This window comes from Paramisgurnus dabryanus, chromosome 13 (assembly GCF_030506205.2).
Source record: "Paramisgurnus dabryanus chromosome 13, PD_genome_1.1, whole genome shotgun sequence".
NCBI classification, from domain to species: domain Eukaryota; kingdom Metazoa; phylum Chordata; class Actinopteri; order Cypriniformes; family Cobitidae; genus Paramisgurnus; species Paramisgurnus dabryanus.
Genome location: NC_133349.1, coordinates 9,611,007 through 9,631,374, shown reverse-complemented (window position 1 = coordinate 9,631,374; position 20,368 = coordinate 9,611,007). Strand labels below are relative to the sequence as shown.

The 20,368-nt window shown below is 38.2% G+C and overlaps 1 protein-coding gene across 3 annotated transcripts in view; it reads right to left on the bottom strand.

Moving 5' to 3' along the window:
- rbms3 (RNA binding motif, single stranded interacting protein) overlaps positions 1-20,368 on the bottom strand; it is a 179,217-nt gene that overhangs the window by 12,601 nt on the left and 146,248 nt on the right. For 2 of the 3 annotated variants that reach the window (XM_065298561.2, XM_065298560.2), the window contains exons 7-9: positions 17,981-18,087; positions 15,742-15,785; positions 11,675-11,771 (exon numbers count right to left, since the gene is read on the bottom strand). In XM_065298561.2, coding sequence (XP_065154633.1) covers positions 11,675-11,771; positions 15,742-15,785; positions 17,981-18,087 — 248 coding nt within the window. Of the gene's footprint in view, positions 1-2,340; positions 2,392-11,674; positions 11,772-15,741; positions 15,786-17,980; positions 18,088-20,368 lie in introns of all 3 variants that reach the window. The other variant, XM_065298559.2, reaches the window with a different exon arrangement.

Sequence of the window (20,368 nt, the reverse complement as noted above, 5' to 3'; positions counted from 1 at the left end):
ATAGTATGCTATATTTTACTATACTTAATACTGAAGTATATACTACAGTATTAACTGTACAAAAGGTAATCGAATAACTTTATACTACAAAATACATTAACAAAGGTTAGTAATAAGTAAAATATACTATAGTATGCTATATTTAATATACTAAATAGTGGAGTATACTAAACTACTTACTGTACAAAAGGTAATGAAAGAACTCTATTTAATACTACAGAATACATTATCAAAGGTAAGTAATAAGCAACATATATAGTATGCTACATTTTACTATACTAATACTAAAGTATACTACACTACTTACTGTACAAAAGGTAATCAAATAACTCTAATTAATACTACAGAATACATGATCAAAGATTAGTAATAAGTAAAATATACTATAGCACGCTATATTTTACTATAGTAAATACTGAAGTATACTACAGTACTTACTGTTCAAAAGGTTATCAAATAACTCTAGTTAATACTGCAGAATACATTAACAAAGTATATTAATTACTATACCATTTACTGCAGTTTATTATAGTAAATATTAAAGTATACTACAGTACTTGAGGTTGAAAATTACAACTTAATTTCTCCTGATATTTTTAGGTTACCCACAAGCAAAAAGGAATTGATCAGCATAAAACATGACATAATAATATTAATTATATTTTTTTTCATCGGTGTCCTAAGATAAACAAAGATGTGTGTGTTATGTCCGGCATATACACCCACATACGCACAAATACAAAGCTTATCTGATTTGGTTAGTAAAGCATAACTCATCTGTATGACTAACTTAATCAGCAGGTTACAAAAGCAGGTGCACATAAGGCAGTGATGTACTGAAACACACGAACACACACGAACACACACGAACACACACACACACACACACACACACACACACACACACACACACACACACACACACACACACACACACACACACACACACACACACACACACACACACACACACACACACACACACACACACACACACACACACTGCAGTGCAGAGAGAGAAAGTGCTTCCATTGTCTGCTGATCTGCTTAAACCCTCATCGTCGACTCCGGTCGCTATGGTCACGTGTCTCCACGGTAACAAGGTGCCGAATGCAGCAGCATTCTCTCATAACAATGCTTCCCTTTTCTCAGCCACTTTTAATTGCTTTCCTTCTTCGCAGCATCCACAAAGAGAAAGAAAAACATGATTTCTCGAGGTTTTTGTTTTCTTCCAGGAATTTCAAATTAGAGATCAGTTCACAAACTCCCACTTCCTTTTAGATGGTCTCTCTCTTTCTCTCTCACTCACTCTCTCCCAGGCAGCTGAGGTCGTATTTGACGGGTTGCCAGATAATTAGATATGAGGGTTTGGTTACAAACACATTTACCCAACGTAATCATCATTATCAAACCTCCCATCCCATTACACACACACAATCTGGAATAGTATTATCTAGTCAGACAGACATCTGCCACTTCTTCCTTAATCTGTTGTCTCTCCCCTCAATCCTCGAGAAGGATGGGATGAATCCCTGCGTTTGCCTCCGTCTGCCTGCTGCGGATCTTGAAACAGCTGACCGAAGCCGTTTTCAGCCTCCGCCAAAAAAAATCCCTCATCCCAGACTACCTTTGTTCATTTCCAGGGAGGAATGCAGACCCTTGGCTTACAATAAAACCAAATTCAGGTGAGAGCCAGGAAGACAGTGGGCACACCTCCAGACTTTGGTCATGGGCTTAACATTTTAATACAAAACAGGTAAGGATATATAAGTAGGGGTAGTTTGTGAGCTTTGTTTGCGTGTGTATTTGCAGAGTGAGATGGAGAAACAGTAGACAATCTCTTCAGGCTGACAAGGTTGTGTCGATGGGGCTCAGACAAGGGATCTATTTATCTGATCCAGACTGGAAACTGACTAGAGGCAGGAGAAACAGGGACTGCACTGGATTCTTCTGCTCTTAAAGGGACAGTTCACGCAAAAATTACCTTTATCATTTGGCTTTTATTTATGTTCACAAAAGAAACTAACATTGCATCGTGATGACAAGGGTGAATAAAATTGTTCGTCCTTGTATGTCATATTCCTTTAAAAACACACACACCCTGTCTCTGACCTCTCACTGCTCCTGCACCTACTTGCGCTGCCACAAGAGGGCGCAGTCCGGAAAACGTTTTCTTTTCCTGTTGATGTTCTCTTTCACGCAGATAAACTCAATCACTCACCTCTCCTCATTCCTCTCAATCCTATCTGTTTCCTTCAACACGAAACATTCCTGACACAAATGCGCACGCACACGTACACACACACCAAGATTAATGAGCACCTCCTGAGCAGCACTTACCGTAGGTTGCATAACATACTGTTGGTGAGGCATCCACGACGTACTCTGGACCTGTGGGCGGAAACCAGCATTTCTTAATTTCACTCCTTACCCCCTCCTACGCCTCCCCCCGCTGCCTCGAAGCCCAGATTCCCACAGTAGAGACGAGGCAGGGGCGAGTAATACAGTGTGATAATTACACGGGGATAGGAATTCTACAGACAGCGATATTGCCTCCTAATTACAGTGCTGCCGCAGCAATTTCATCATCTGAGGCCGATGTGGACCCCAAAAATCTTTGCTTTCATCTTGCCGTCATTGCAATTCTCAACAAAAATGCAGACAGTTCAACTATTGTCCCATTTAAGACACAATATGCTTCAGTATAGTTTGCGCAGAGAATGCGTACATATTTTATGAGTTGACTAATTCGTATTAATTCATACGACCACATTCGGGGTTAGGGGTTCGGTTTCTTTTTTTTGCATGAGAATCGTAAAATTTTGCATGGTTAACTTCGTATTAATACGAATTAGCCAATTTGTAAAATATGTAAAATTTCTTGTGTGATCAGGCTGTCCCGTCTGAGAATGTGGATTTACGGTAAGTGAATCTGAGGCTAGTTGATATTACAATTTTATGTACTTTTTTACAATTTTATGTACTGTATTTTAAATAGATTTATGGTATAGTTAATATCTATTTAGACATTGTTACACTCTTAAAAAAATTGTTATACACAATGCTGTAGGGTAGAGGAACCATTTTTGGCTGTATGGTTTCATAATGAACTTTTAACATCCGAAGGACCTTTCTGTTTCACAACAGATTCTTTGAAGTGGAAAAAAAGGTTCTTTAGACTACAAAAATGTAAGCGTATACAGAGACTTAAAAAACTTGTCTACAAAAAGCTAATTAATTAAGTTCATTTTACACTAAAAACAACAAAATTTAGTTTGGTTCAGTTACGGACTGAAATCATTGTAAGGATTCTGTGTGATTTTGTCTTGTCATGTCGTGTCTTTTATTTTGAAGTTATTTTATTATTTTGTAGTTCATGTTCATGGTCTTTGTAGTCTTTGGCTGTGACCGAAATAACCCCATACCATGATTTGCTATACATTGATTTTACACCGTAACCTTTAGCTCAGTCTAATAGTTGATATGCATTAGATATGATATATGAACGAAGGTAATTAAAGGAAAACACCACAGTTTTTCAATATTTTACTATGTTTTTACCTAAACTTAAATGAATTAATACATACCTCTCTTTATTCAATGTGTGCACTTAATCTTTGTACAGTGTGTCGTGAATGTGTTAGCATTTAGCCTAGCTCCATTCATTCCTTAGGATCCAAACAGGGATGAATTTAGAAGCCACCAAACACTTCCATGTTTTCCCTATTTAAAGACTGTTACATGAGTAGTTACACGAGTAAGTATGGTGGCACAAAATAAAGTGTGGCGATTTGTTAAGCGGATTAAAATAAGAACTGTATTGTATGGTGAACAGCACTTCGACCTCAGCGCAGTAACATCATCACTCCTGACTACTCCCCCCTCTCGCTCAAACTTCCGTCAATATTACTGCGCCCGAGGTCGAAGTGCTGCAAACTAAGTGCTCTTCCACCATACAATATATTTCTCATTTTTATCTGCTTAAAAAATTGACACATTTTATTTTGTGCCATCATACTTACTCGTGTAGGAATGAATGGGGCTAGGCTAAATGCTAACACATCCATAAAGCGCGGTACAAAGATTAAATGCATGCATTGAAAAAAGATAGGTATGTATTAATTGGTCTAAGCTGAGGTAAGAACACAGTTAAATGTTGAAAAACGTGCTTAATTTATTTCCCTCTTTTTACTATTGTAAATAGACTCTGTTGTTATTGATTCTATGTGAAAGTCTACGGGAAGTTGCGTTTAGTCCACAAAAGCTGTTTGTTTATGTTGTTGCTGCTGAAACTGTCTTTAAATGAACGAATAAAACGAGTAAGTGAATTCGACATTGAGCGGCAGAGGCGTATATTTGTTGTACACTTACTATTGCCGTGCATTATGGGATTGAATAAGTGCATTTGAAAATGTCCACTATAATTTCAGACATCACTACAAATGGCTGTCCCGCAAACAGTGCACTATTTACGGGTTTAGGGAGCTATTTCGGACACAATTGTCTCCAGCTGTATCTTGTTACCCTTGATTAGTCAGTACTGTATATGCAGTATATACCCCAGTATTTCCTATTGTCTTTTGTCAAGCTTTGTTCAGGTCATCTGTGGTCGTATCTATAAAGCGTGTGTATATGCACAAAACAGGGCTGGAGATGTGCGTATGCCAGTTCCCAAGCAAAGGTTGTGAAAAACAAACTTGATGGGAGAATGGGCTTGAAGGGTGGGATCTGAGATTGATTCATATACGCACACTTGCATGTGATCTGCGATTTATAAAGGGGACATTGCTTTGTTTTATTAGTCTTAATATTTTTTGCCGTATGCCATTTTTGGCTTTTGTGCATACATAGACTTGTAGTAAGGATCCTATGCACAATTTTATAATTGACAGACCTGCTCTTTCATATGATGCCATGTTTAGTGATTTTTTATATTTTTTGGTTAATCAAACTGCACTTGGGATCTCTCAACTCACCTCTCAGTGGTTATTTATGACAATAATGCATCTCACACACATTTGCGTGAGTGAAACCAATTTGTGAGATATACTACTGTAGCTCTAAACTCTCATATACTCTTAAAAAAAGGTTGTAAGCCGCGATGCCACAGAAGAATGATTTTTGGCTTTTCAAAGAACATTTTATGTCATAGGTTCTTGAAACAATTATTTCTTTTGTATGGTTTTATAGTCTTTTTGACCTTTTTCCACTACATAAAAATTTTCAAAGCTTCTGTGAGTGTGAAAGGTTTTTCATGGACCCATGGAGCTCAACACAGACCATTTTTGGAACCTTTGTTTCTAAAAGTACATTAAGGTTTCTTTGACTCATTGTGAAAGTGAGCTGGAGCAGTTGCAGGTGTCTAAATTTATATTCTGTGTCTTTTTATGTTGTTCTAGGAAGAAAAGCCTCTGGGATTTGTTCATCACTGTGATCTGCCTCAGGCGTCTCTCTCTCTAAACACACTAAGTCCAGTAAGATGTGTAAGCACACACCTTGCCTGTCTCTCCAACTGCTAAAAGATTCATGCTCTCCATCTCACTCTTTCTACCTTTCCTGTCCTTTCGACAAAGAGAAAAGCGGTTCTTGTTCTATTCCTTGGAAGTTCTAGAGGAGAACATATTGATTTCGTGTCGACTCGAATTTGAACTCGTTTTGGTGGCTTCAGTGCAATTCGCCGGTCAGAGGCGTGCTTCGCAAATGTTATTGTGAAATTTCATTAAGAGATAGCCTTCCTTGCGTTTGAAATGTATCATGATGAACGTTCGCTAGGAAAGCAGACTATAGGTCTAGCGCCGGTCCGGTCAGCGTGGGTGGTTGTTTATATATCATATTTGTTTGCATGTGTGTGTGTGTGTGTGTTTGCATGAGTACAAGGTTCTCGTGAGGACGAGAGGTACATGATCCAAAAGGCTTAGCTATTCTCTAAGATCAGCAATGGTTTGTTTAGTTAAGCTTAAGCTAAATCAATTAAGGATGCTCATCGTCATTGTTTGCTCACTTTGTCTGCGGGGCGGAGGAACAGAGCTTTCCTAACACATGGAGAAGATTGTGAAAACATGCCACGTGTTGTTTAAAAGGTTGGGTATATTATATTCTGTGAACATATAACCTTAATATTTTTAATACTGACTGGGCAAGGTCATGTTAAAGATATTAAATGAAATCAAGCTAATGATGCTTCTAATCTCAATCAGATTATGAAACTTCAGCCTGAATTTTGCAAACAGGGACACATATTGAAACATTTGAAGTCTATAGCATATTCTTAAATAGATTTAGATATACAGTACTGTGCAAAAGTCTTAGGGCACCACCACCACCAGACTTGTTGTTTTAAAAGTTTTCATGTCCACCCATATTTATTTTTCAATCTATTTTATTAAGATACAAACAGAAAATACAGGAAATATGTACAAAAAAAAATGTCTTCTCTAGGCATTGTCGGTGTTTAGTGTGACCTCCCTTGACACTAAACTCATCTTGAGCGTTTTTGAGCAGAATGAAGTAAAAAAGACTAATTTCTTTAAAATTAGAAATTAGGATTTTCCTGCTATTGCTGAGTTTCCTGCTATTGCTTAAGTGGAAGGGGAGTTTACCCCAAAAACATGACACATCAGTTTACATTTTTATACAGTTTTTAATACTATATACACATTTCCTGTATTTTCTGGATGTATTCTATTAAAGAGACTGAAAAATAATTGTATATGATCACTGTAATATTGCAAAAACAAAAAATCTATTTGTGGCATGGTGCCCTAACTGTGGGTTCACACAAGACGCGAGTTCAACGATTTGCACAAGTAGATTACATACAATTTCAATGCAAAGACGCGATCAGACGCGTCCTCGCGTGGGGCGATGCGAATGACACAATATGGGCGCCGCGTTTGCCGCAAAAACACGCGCTATTCGCCTCAATATGGAAGAAAAATAATGACAAAAGTTTTTGAATTAAAATAGCCTGTTGAATTGTACTACCTGAAAAAAAAATGCATTGTATTAACCGTACTTGAATTTTAATGCATTGTATTTTTATGTTTTTGAATTAAAACAGCCTGTTGAAATGTACTACCTGAAAAAAAATGCATTGTATTAACCGTGCTTGAATTTTAATGCATTGTATTTTTAGGTTTTGCATTTTTAAGGGCTGAAATTCAACATGCGTGTATATTTTCTGTATTAAAAATTCAATAGTCCACATTCACCTTTTAGATTTCACTTTAAAATATTCGCTCTGTTTAAAAATACAACGTAAAATATTCAGCAGGCAATTTTCAGTCCATTTAAATTCGCGTCCAAAAATTCAAGTCCAAAATTTCAGTCGTACAGATTTCAACATTTAACATCCGGGAACTGCAGGAAAAGCAGTAGAGTCCCGAGTATAATCTCATCTGCTGTTAATCGATCTGACCAGCAGGTGGTGCACGTGTTCGCCAAGACTTTGTACATGTAAAATGATTTATCCACTGCAGCAGTGATGAATGTTGGCTTTTATGTTCAGTTTTAGTAAAACAACTGTAATACACTCATACAGAGAGTATATTGTTTGGTTATGTTATTGACAGGATACTAAACGGGTTTAAAATGCCATATAAATTAAATAGGGCCTTTCTGCCTGCTATTGGCTTCGTTTCTCAAAAGCTAAGTTGATTGTAGATTTTATTGGTGGCAATCTACCTTCTTCTTATGCCTACGAGAAACGAACACGGTTTTCTAATTCGTCACCTCAGTTTATAAACCATACTCAGATTATTTAACTGTTCAATTTACAAATCGTGCGCGCGGATTAATAAACCATACGCACAATTAAACAATCAGTGCTCTCAGATTTGCAATCCGTATCCACAAATTCATAAACAATTAATAAACAGTGCACACGCTTTCGCAATGGTTTTGCAAACTGAGTCCACTACCGCAGAGGTCCCCAACCACCGGGTCGTGGACAAGTTGCCACCGGTCGCAAGAACATCCTGAAAAAATGTGTATAATAGCTACGTTATAGTTTAATCAGGTATTTTTTCCTTTACGAGCCAACTTCAAATAACATATCAATCCACTTCTATACAGGGTCGCGCTCCCTCTTTTTCTTTGTCTCTCTCTCTCTCTCTCAGCGCATCAGCGATCACATTGCTGTCATTAGAGTTCAAGCATACAGTACTTCTAAAACACAATCGATCAAAGAATTGCAAAGGTATGACTTTATGAATAAATGAAGACGTTCATTTGATATCGCAAATGAAACTAATTGCAGGCTTTTGAAAAACTTAAAAATTACCCTTAAACTCTTAATTAATTATACTTAAACTCTTTTACTGCAGTAATAACATTTTAACAGATACACTTTTAATGTAGGTTTGAGAGGAACCTAAACAGTCATGTGCCAAACATAAAAAAGCATAAACGCGAGTCACGTGCCTCCGCGCCCAACCGCAATTTTTCTGGCATCTCTCCTCCTCATCTCCTCCTTCACAGCACATTGTTTTCCTTCTGTTCTGTTACTTGAACTTGGGGCTCAAGCCAGACCATGATTCGAGCTGCCTTCGAGAACAGCAAGCCAAGTTCATTTACCGTTATTTATTAAGACTAAATGGGCAGGCAAACTCGTGAAAAAATGAAAGTAAAGAACAGTGGCGGATGCAGAACGTGACATATGGGTGGGCATGGATTAAGTCCGGGTGGGGCTGAATCTATGGGTGTCACTTTTGAATAAGAAACTATAACAAGTCTATAAAATTTGTCAAAACTTCAGGAATCACAAGCGTATTGGTGAGAACACTAATATATATTTAAACAGCATACACACACACCCGAACTGCACATCACATTTTTGACATTATGGATATACTTTAAATTGTAATGCAACATGACATTAATTAAGCCTTTTTGGTAAAAAAAAATATTGGGCTGTCATAGCCTACAAAAAAAGAACCTGCACACAGTCACAAGAAATATAAATGAACAAAAAAAAAACTAATACTTTTTAAAATAGCATATTAAAACTTTTTAAATAAATTAAGCTACTAAATGCTTAAAATGAAGCTTCTAACATCATATTCTCTTCATGCAAATCACTAAAAATATATTTTCGTTCTCACATATTTAATTTAACTTACTTAATAAAGAAAGAAAAAGAGAATTGCTAGAATAATGTTAGACTCTGAGGTTAAACGAAATGACAAATAAATAAACATTTAATATACTTTTTGATGAGCATAAGAGCAAGCGGGTAACCTACTCGTGAAGAGCGGAGCCGAGGAGCGCGCATATCAGACGTGAACACGAAAGGAGTAATGGGTTGATGAGCGCGGAGGCACGGGACTCGCGTTTATGCCTTTTGATGTTTGACACATGACTGTTTAGGTTCCTCTCAAACCTACATTAAAAGTAAAAATATTATTACTGCAGTAAAAGAGTTTAAGTATAATTAATTAAGAGTTTAAGGGTAATTTTTAAGCTTTTCAAAAGCCTGCAATTAGTTTCATTTGCGATATCATATGAACGTCTTCATTTATTCATAAAGTCATACCTTTACAATTCTTTGATCGATTGTGTTTTAGAAGTACTGTATGCTTGAACTCTAATGACAGCAATGTGATCGCTGATGCGCTGAGAGAGAGAGAGAGAGAGAGAGAGACAAAGAAAAAGAGGGAGCGCGACCCTGTATAGAAGTGGATTGATATGTTATTTGAAGTTGGCTCGTAAAGGACAAAACACCTGATTAAACTATAACGTAGCTATTATACACATTTTTTCAGGATGTTCTTGCGACCGGTGGCAACTTGTCCACGACCCGGTGGTTGGGGACCTCTGCGGTAGTGGACTCAGTTTGCAAAACCATTGCGAAAGCGTGTGCACTGTTTATTAATTGTTTATGAATTTGTGGATACGGATTGCAAATCTGAGAGCACTGATTGTTTAATTGTGCGTATGGTTTATTAATCCGCGCGCACGATTTGTAAATTGAACAGTTAAATAATCTGAGTATGGTTTATAAACTGAGGTGACGAATTAGAAAACCGTGTTCGTTTCTCGTAGGCATAAGAAGAAGGTAGATTGCCACCAATAAAATCTACAATCAACTTAGCTTTTGAGAAACGAAGCCAATAGCAGGCAGAAAGGCCCTATTTAATTTATATGGCATTTAAAAACCGTTTAGTATCATGTCAATAACATAACCAAACAATACACTCTCTGTATGTGTGTATTACAGTTGTTTTACTAAAACTGAACATAAAAGCCAACATTCATCACTGCTGCAGTGGATAAATCATTTTACATGTACAAAGTCTTGGCGAACACGTGCACCACCTGCTGGTCAGATCGATTAACAGCAGATGAGATTATACTCGGGACTCTACTGCTTTTCCTGCAGTTCCCGGATGTTAAATGTTGAAATCTGTACGACTGAATTTTTGGACTTGAATTTTTGGACGCGAATTTAAATGGACTGAAAATTGCCTGCTGAATATTTTACGTTGTATTTTTAAACAGAGCGAATATTTTAAAGTGAAATCTAAAAGGTGAATGTGGACTATTGAATTTTTAATACAGAAAATATACACGCATGTTGAATTTCAGCCCTTAAAAATGCAAAACCTAAAAATTCAATGCATTAAAATTCAAGCACGGTTAATACAATGCATTTTTTTTTCAGGTAGTACATTTCAACAGGCTGTTTTAATTCAAAAACATAAAAATACAATGCATTAAAATTCAAGTACGGTTAATACAATGCATTTTTTTTCAGGTAGTACAATTCAACAGGCTATTTTAATTCAAAAACTTTTGTCATTATTTTTCTTCCATACCTCAAATGCATCTTCGCCCAAGTTGAAAATATTAAACCTGAGCGAAAAATGTGCATGACACGAAGTTAAAGGTATAGCGGAAAATTTTCCCCAATTTTTTAAAAGAACCGCCCCTCCACTTTAAAAAAAAATGCACATGCGCAACACTCTACCTGCTCCCGAGAGGGATCGCCTACAGTATTAACGTATACACGAGAGAGCATGCACTAGCCTAGTTAGGGCTAGCATCGCTAATCATAGCTTACATCAACTTTTACTAGCACTGTTTTAAATGGATTTCTCCAAATAGCATACCAAACTTTACCTGTAGAGTAGAAACTTCGCGACTGAGGCATCAGTAGGAAGCCCAACCTGTGTGAAATATTCTCCCAAAAACACTCTGGTCTTGTTTCTTTCTTCAGATGCCTTTCTCTTCTTGTCATACAATTCGTAAACACTTTTTCTCTTGCGACCCTCAGACATTTTGAAAAAGTACGGTGAGAATGCGAGCTTCAATGAATGGTTCAATGAATGGTGTGCATGTGCAAAATGCGAACATAGGGACGAACACGTACGACGGCCTTACGTAAACATATCCCCAAAATGATTGACAACTGGGATGACCAACAGTCTTAATGATCCACCCAGAAAAAGAAAATCTTCCGCTATACCTCTAAATCCCACGAGTAATCTAAAGCGTGTAACGCGATGCCCCACGTTTGGTGTGCACGTAGCATAAGACTTTTGCACAGTACTGTATATGTAGATGAAGGTTTGCGGGAAATGGCATATAAACACAAAAATAGTGTTTTACTGAAAATATTCAAATGCAGAAAACAAATATGTGATTTGTGAATGGTATGTATAGTTTTTGATCTTACCTGATATGTGGAGACGGGAGAGGCTGCTATGAATGGAGTGATTGACGTCTGGGCGATCATGCGGTTTGTGGAGATGCTGTACGGTGAGGAATAGAATCTATAAAATACACAAAAACACATATACATCATCTGTCAGTCTCTCTGCAAGTATTCATCTGTTTCACTTTCTGCAAAATGAATATTCGATCTAGTCCCTACAAAGTATAAACAATAATAAAAAATAATAATATCCACTTGCATGCACTGTATGCTGAACGTAGTAAGAGACAAACCAAGCGGAACTGATTGCATTTGTGCATGTGGTAATGATGAAATTACATAGGGCACCTATATCATATTTCTGCTTATGTGTACATTCACATGCATATGTCTGCATATGCTTAGTTGCGAATGTTTAGCCCCCTCTGTTTTAGCCAAGCAACAGTGTTTTCCAATAGCTACAGCTTTCGGGCAGGACTTATTTATCACTGTGTACCTAGGACGGACATATTTCATCCGCAAGCGCCGTTGCTAGGTTGTATTGATTGGCTTGTCTGGAAGCTGAGAAATGGAGCGTGGGGAACGAAACACTGTCTGCCCCAGAGAGCTAACGCTCCCCGAGAGCTGTCAGACTCGTGCAAGACGACCTGAGTGAGAGCAGCGTGTCGCATGTCCGGAAAGGATGTAACACAATAGCAGGGTTAAAACGTGAAATGTGGTTGAAGTGTTTCTTTACACGCCAGCTATGCTGTTATTTATGCTGGCTATTAGCTGCCGCCAGCTGCCATTGAGATGGCACAGGTTAAACAATTAAGAGGCCTGAATTATAAGCTCTGGAGAAAATGTATTACTGTACAACGTGAGCTGGTATTGTCGATTTTTTTTCTACTCGGTTGTCTGTGCTGTTTTACTTGAGTAATGTTGTACACTATACTGTATGCACTAGTAGTCTTATTGTGCTATTCCATCGCACAGTACCCCACGGTTTGGGTCTCACCTCACTTTGGCTTGGTTAGCTTTTCCATCAAGTTTAGTAACACTTTGGAGTGGGAGGGATTATAGACGTGTCATGATATTTGCGCTGCCTACTGCTGTGACATCATACATGTGAGAGCGTCGTTGTACATTCCCATACATTTATTTATTTCTCAGTCCGCCACAAAATTAAAATTGACCACCACAAATAGATGTTTGCACATCGCGTTTATCACTACCTCTGTCTCACATGACAGTTTCTGTACAAACACCCATGGCGTCGGTCAACGCGCTCCGCTGAGCCTCATTTAAGTTGCATTTAAGCATATATGCGGACGTGCGCATCGCGAATGTGCCGCCACAAACTGCAAGTCTGGAAAAAAACTGATATGGTGTTCCTGATTCTCAACCTGTGGATGTTTTTCATCGCTAAAAGTGAGTTTGGGAACTTTTAGCAGAGCACAGATGACAACATGTTTGCTTGAGACAGCGCAAGCTAGCATGAAGGTAAAGCTAATCTTTTACATTATAGCAATGATGCTGGTAGTGACGACTCTGTCAGACCAATCGGTTATCTACAGTGTTTTCGCGTCACGTTTTGGTATCAGCTTGGGTCGCTTGGAACCCAGACCAAGGTGGTACTAAAAAAAGTATCTGGTACTACGTACTGCACCCAGTGGTAAAGCCCCCAAAAGTAAGCTGACCCGACCCAAACGGTGGGGTACTATGCAATGGAAAAGCGCCATATGTAGTTATGCAACTGGTTACAGATTGCAGGTGCTTGCTGAATTAGACAGTATTTTTCCACCCACAATGCACCACCCACAAAAGTGTTTAGTAAATTCCCCCCAATAGATTTGCTAATAATATAGTGATGAAAATTACAAGTAAAGCACATAAAGCATTTCCCCTTCTCAGCACATTCTAGCCGACTCTATTATTTAAAATTCACAATCTTGCTTTCTATTCCCCATTGCATTCTTATTGTCAGTCTCCCATTCTGGAAGACAAGAAGTGCTGAGTCAGAAGTGCAGAGGGTGCGAAAGTGTGCAGCAGAGGTGGCGACTTTATTCCCCAGAGGGCCGGATCACACGCAGAGCTGGACAATTTGTCCGCGGGAACAGACTGACAGAGAGGGTTTTATTTCCCTGATCCCAGCACACAACACCTGACACCACACTTACACCCTACAGTGCTACTATAATGCAGATGGGACATGACAGTACCTGAGCATGCGACTGGGCATGGCGTGACATCTCTGTACAATTCCTTATTTCTCACTATAGTGTGAGGATGCATTATTTTCTTTACTTTACCCTGTAACAACCTTTAAAGAGACACTTCACTTTTTTGAAAATATGCTAATTTTCCAGCTACCCTAGGAATTTTGGAATCCGTTTTGGAATCCATTCAGCTAATCAAGGACTTGCTGCCTTAACTTGGCTGCAGGTGGTGGCGTAATGATATTACATAGTGCACGGAAATAGTCCCCTGCTATTGTAAGATACTAAGGGGACTATTTTCGGCTGCTGCGTAATATCATTGTGCCTCCTGCAGCCATGTTACGACAGCAAAATCCTTGATTATTACGCCAGAATGAGAGTATAGTTCCTAGCCATTTCTGCCTAGAAAATCACAACTTTTAATTTTCCGTCGGTCTTAGTACACGATGTAACTTCAGAAGAGTCAAATTTAAAAAAGGGAAAATATAGAAACTCTTTGGTTATTTTTGAGCGTGATGCTAATGGTCTAATCAGATTCAATGGATTATGCTAAGCTATGCTAAAAGTGGTGCCGCCAGATGCTGATATCGGTTGAATGGTTTCCAAAACGGTAAAAATCTAATGTTTAACTTTAGGGGAGTCTATTTTTAAAAAAAGTGGAGTGTCCGAATACACACTAGAAGACTAATTCTCATCCCATAGGGAGAAAAGAAAAACTAAAGATATACATTACATTATATTTACATTCATGCATCTGGCAGACGGTTTATCCAAAGCCATTTTTGTGTTCAGTAAACATGCATATGGGGATACTGGACAGGTGTCAGGTGATACTCTCTTGTATAAAATGGACAGCACTGTAAAAAAATTGCTGTAATTATGCAGCTGGTTGCCAGTAACTTACTGTAGAAGATAAAAACTGAAAATGTTTCATGTTCATTTAACTTTGAACAAACTGTTGCCAGGAAATAACATAAATGTAAAATCTACAGTAAGTTACTGGCAGTTAGTTGTCAGTAATACTGTAATTTCTACAGATTTTTTTTACAGTGTAGACATTTATTTATTTATAGACTCCATTTTAATCTTGGCTATGAGGAAGTCTGAAGTATTTTTGGCCGGTACCCACCTTTGTGTTTCTACCTTCTTTGCAAAATTAACAAATGCGGACATTTTGCAGTGCATATTGGGAAATACTGTAAAAGCATATTTTGTACATTTTTTTCCTAAGGTGACTTACAGTGGATTCAAGGTATACATTTTTATCAGTATCTATGTCCCCTTGGAATCAAACTCAGGACATTGGGAAGCGTATAATTAATTTATTTCGGCTTCTGTTTCCTTTTGGTCTAAAAAAGTATCTACCAGGTTCCTTAAAGTGCTAGTTCACCCAAAAATGAAAAATCTGTCATAATTATCTCGATCTCGTGTTGTTTTAAACATGTATGAATTTCTTTTTTGATTAACACAAAAGAAGATAATAATAAATGATGGTAAGCACACAGCTGATTGTAACCATTGACTTCCATAGTAGGAAAACAAATATTATGGAAGTATTTTGATAAATTATAGTCATAAATAAATAAAGTAGAAATTTCTTTGTTCTGATGAACTTAAAAGAAAGATATTTGTAATCAAGCAGTAATCAGAAGCACCATTGACTTCCATAGTAGGATAAAAAATGCCATGGAAGTCAATGGCGCTCGGTTCAAAATATTTTCCTTTGTGTTTTAATTTGCACAGGTTTGGAACAACTTGAGGGTGATTAAATAATGACATAATTTTCATTTTTGGGTAACCAGCCAATATAAACCAGCTTGGACCAGAAAAGAAATTGTACAAGCTGGTCTTTCCAGAAGGATAATGATACAAAAAGCAAATGACTCTTACCCATTTTGCATTGCAGCGGGGTCATAGGTCAGTGTCATGCCACTCTGAAACACAAGACAGACAGAACAAAGAGTGAAAGATCGTTTCGCGAAGCAAGCGTCCTATAAAGTCTATTGAGTAATGCCGGCAATAGAACAGGGTCATCTAATAGGGGCCAGCCGACGGCTCTTTATATCTTTAAAAGCGCATAGTCTGGACTTGTAGCTGTGGATCTATTACCTCTGAGCACTGAGCTGTAATACCAGACGGGCTCGGGTTCGATACGGCACAAAGTTATTTGGTATTTACAAGGCAGCAGAAAGCATAGCTCATGTTGACAGAGCCACGCCAGCTAAGTGAATAAGGGGGAAAGCTGGCCGCTTAGACCCGTATTGGTCTGGAGCAGATAAACAACGCTCATATACTGCAGCTTGTCCGATGCCAAGTTCTCCTCGGCAGGGGAGAACCCTCGGAGACTGGTGGGAAAACCATCGACCTAACCTGCGTTTGACTAGGCTCTCTCTCTCCGCTTAATACGAACCCCTGAGCCTGCGCATTAAAATCCATCACGAAAAATAGACGCCTTCATGAGAAAGTGCAGCCAAAGTTAAGGCGGCTGCCAGCTACTCATAATGGGCGTTCACGGTCTGGTCGGTATCTGGGCACGCTTCCCCGAACCACTGCGTCATGCCAGCAGCTGGGACTGCCCAGAAAACGCCAGTTGTTCACCTTGCTACCATTTTCACATCAACGAACAAGACTCGCTTTTGGTAGTAAAAACAAGAGAGGAGAGATTAAAGGGCTTGTGGGATAGATCGTGAACTTAACCGTGGCCATATGACTCTGTCAATCAAAGGAGGCTTTGTCTTTTGGGGTTTGCCTAAAATATAAAATAACGTAAAAATAAAGTACATAGGTAACTGAATGAAACTTTATTAATAGTTAAATGCATTATTCACAACAGGATGATTCTCGCGAAATTAGACTTATGGAGGTGACATGAAACATTTTGATAGAAAAAGTTAATGCAAAGTAAGTGTATCAAAATAAGAAGCATACAGTTACTAACATCTCTTAATGTACTATTTATACATGATTTCAAATGACATCATACAAACCAATTTGTAGTTTTTCCAAATTTAAGGGGAAAATTTTCATTACCGCAACGTGTCCATGACTGGATTTGGGTTCTTTGACATGGAAATATTTATAATTAAAAATCTAAAAAAATAAAAAAACTTCAGTGCATGTTATACTATAAACATTAACAGTAAAGAAACATGTGGTATTTGGTGATCATTGGTAAATATATAGACAATAATAAGGAATATAATGTGTCCAAGACCTATTTTCTCATCCTCCGCAACAATTTCCAATCATTGTTTAAGCCCTCAAGGAACTAACATTTTCAAAAAAAAATTGTTGGAAGGGACATAATTGACTGTGACACTCAAGATGGCTACATGGTAAGCAGTTCTTATTTTTTCTCTCCAGATAAAAGTTAAAATGTTGTTTGTCATAGTACCTAGACAACTTTGTAGTTCTCATTACCGAAACATGAGTTTGTAAATGCATATATTTAATGTAATATCATGTTGTGGTAATGATAATTTTTGATAATGATAATCTTAAAAATGTAAATAATTCTATAGGAAATATCTTTTAAATCCTCTAAAAGTAATGGTTACAGTAAGTTCAGACCTTAATCTTATATGTGCAAAAAAAGGCTTCAAGGGCTTTTTAAAAATTCTGATGCGGGACACCTTCTAAATCTGGATTTCGTGAGAATCACCCAACATATGCTTTATTTTTTACCCAAAATAAAACTTGAATAAAACTCTGTTATTGTGCATGATTGACAATTTGTATTTTACACAGCTCAGACAGCCAATACATTGACAAGACACAAATAAATATGGAATAGATGCAAATTTTATTCAAAGTTGTCAATAACAAGGGTTACCTAACTTTGGGTATTATTTAGTTTTAAATGTATTGTTTCTGTTTACAATTTTTTTATCTTATATGCTTTCTGTATATTATAGAAAAATATAATAGAGATATATGTCAGTAATGTGTAAATTGTAACCGTGTTGAAGCGAGCGCTAAACCACTTTGATTTCTCCAACATGAAATGGCATTTATTTCCTGCTTCAAGAAATTTACCCTTTCATCTAGAGGAATGCTGTAAAAGGGCAAGAAGGAAACCAGGCTGGAATACAGTAAGTGCATAGGTTATGCTTTAAGCTTCACCACTCACCTCTCCTTCCCGCGACCACAGTCGGCCATTTTGAGGGTACTTGCTCTGGCTCTGCCGCTTCTTCTGTCCCCCGTCTGCAAACTTACACAGCAGCGGCTCTGTCGGGGCTGTGGAGGAGAGGGACATAAGATCAGTCAGCAAGCCAGCAGGGCGCGAGAGGCAGGAGCGAAAGAGCCCCCCGTAGGTCAACCGCACTACGATTGATGGAAAGGTTATGACCTCGGCAAAGAAAGTCGAGTGTGTTTGGAACAGAGAGGGAAATGTTACACCGCAGGTATCACACCCACACCGGGCCCACAGAGCAGCAGAGGAATATCCAATGACCTTTTGAAGTTCAACTCCCCTCGACCATCTTTTCTGTTTATTTCCCGCACGCATCCCCTCTCCGCCCACCCCCTTCCCATTATGTCTTTGACGCTCAGACCGCCGGCTCCGCTTTTGGCACGGCTTCCCTTTCAAATCCCCACCATCAAAACAACTTCCCTGGCAGGCCTTCAAAGCGCCTTGTTTCATACTTGTGAAATAACGGACGATCTGATTGCGACTGTAAATAACTTAAACGACGACATAACCATCTAAACTCAGCCGACATGAAAGTATGGTACGATTATTTGGTTTGTGCGCTCACTGGTGTGTGAATTCAACTTACTATCTCATTACACCAAACAAAACAAGAAAGCAAAGCGAGAAAGCTTCTCTAGGATCCGGAGGGTCCAATTCATGCTGTGCGATGGGCGGGAGAAGAATTCCCATTCCAAAAGTGCTAAACAGAATGACAGGCACTGCTCAATGTTTTCATTCAATCATGACGGCCATATGAGTTGTAAAGCATCTCTCCGAGGCCTTCGAACGCACTCGATCGGCAACAAAACGTATTCCTATACGCCACATCTAAGTTAAACTTGATTTGGTTTCCCCGGCAACCAGAAAAACTCATTTACAGCCGGCGAAAACTTCTTGGATGATGTGATCTGGCAAAAAAGCAATGATAGATGCAGTAGAATGTGTTTTTTCTTTGTGCTGTCCGTACGACTGCTCCGAGTACTCCTGCCCTTCAGCGATATGACTCTACAGTCACCTCTGCAAGTGTGTTAGTTTGGCAGATAAAAATGAACGCTTTCTCTTTAACATTCTTACCTGCGCTGCTGTATTCCAGCCGGCCTGTGAGTCAATAGGAAACTATGTTGCATTACAGACCTTTAGTCTGAAGATCTGCAGAGAACGCATACATGCCGTGTATGCATAAATAAGCAAATATATTGCACGGCAGCAGATAAACAACTACAAAACAAGCAGACGCTGAAACAGCTCGACAAAATATTTAGTATTCTGCTGTAGACCGAATATTTAATGGATGATGTTTGTTCTTTAATGCCCATTGTTTTGAATGGAACATCAAACAAGGACTAGAAAAGATTTCACAATAAAGTCTTGGAAAAACAGTAATTTGACATGATTTCACGAGATGAACTGAATAAAATGCAGAACTTTATTTAAAGAAGTTTTAGTTTGAGAAGAGAAGCAAGACAGAGTGGGGGGGACGGTGATAAAAGATTGCATGAGACAAGAAAAGACATGAAAAAGAATTGAAGAAGAAAAAACAATAAAATGAGTATAGGTAAGAAGAGAAGGAGATTAAAGGAATATTCTATTTTCTTAAAAGAAAAATCCAGATAATTTACTCACCACCATGTCATCCAAAATGTTGATGTCTTTCTTTGTTCAGTCGAGAAGAAATTATGTTTTTTGAGGAAAACATTGCAGGATTTTTCTCATTTTAATGGACTTTAATAGACACCAACAATTAACACTTAACTCAACACGTAAAAGTTTTTTTCAATGGAGTTTCAAAGGACTATAAACTATCCCAAACGAGGCATAAGGGTCTTATCTAGCAAAACGATTGTCATTTTTGACAAGAAAAATAACAAATATACACTTTTAAAGCACAACTTCTCGTCTAGATCCGGTCGTGATGCGCCAGCGTGACCCCATGCAATACGTCATGACGTCAAGAGGTCACAGAGGACGAACGCGAAACTCCGCCCCAGTGTTCACAAGTGTTGAGAAGAAGGACCGTTCCTATACGTTGTTGCATGTGGAATGATACTAATTAATGTCTTTGTGTCAGTTTATTGTTTACAATGGTCCGCAAATGTGCGTTTTATATATGCAACACGTGACCTCCCTACGTCACTACGCATTTACGTTAGGTCGTGCTGGACTGGATCTAGACGAGAAGTTGTGCTTTAAAAGTGTATATTTGTTATTTTTATTGTCAAAAATGACAATCGTTTTGCTAGATAAGACCCTTATGCCTCATTTGGGATCATTTAGAGTCCTTTGAAATTCCGTTGAAAAAAACTTTTACGTGTTGAGTTAAGTGTT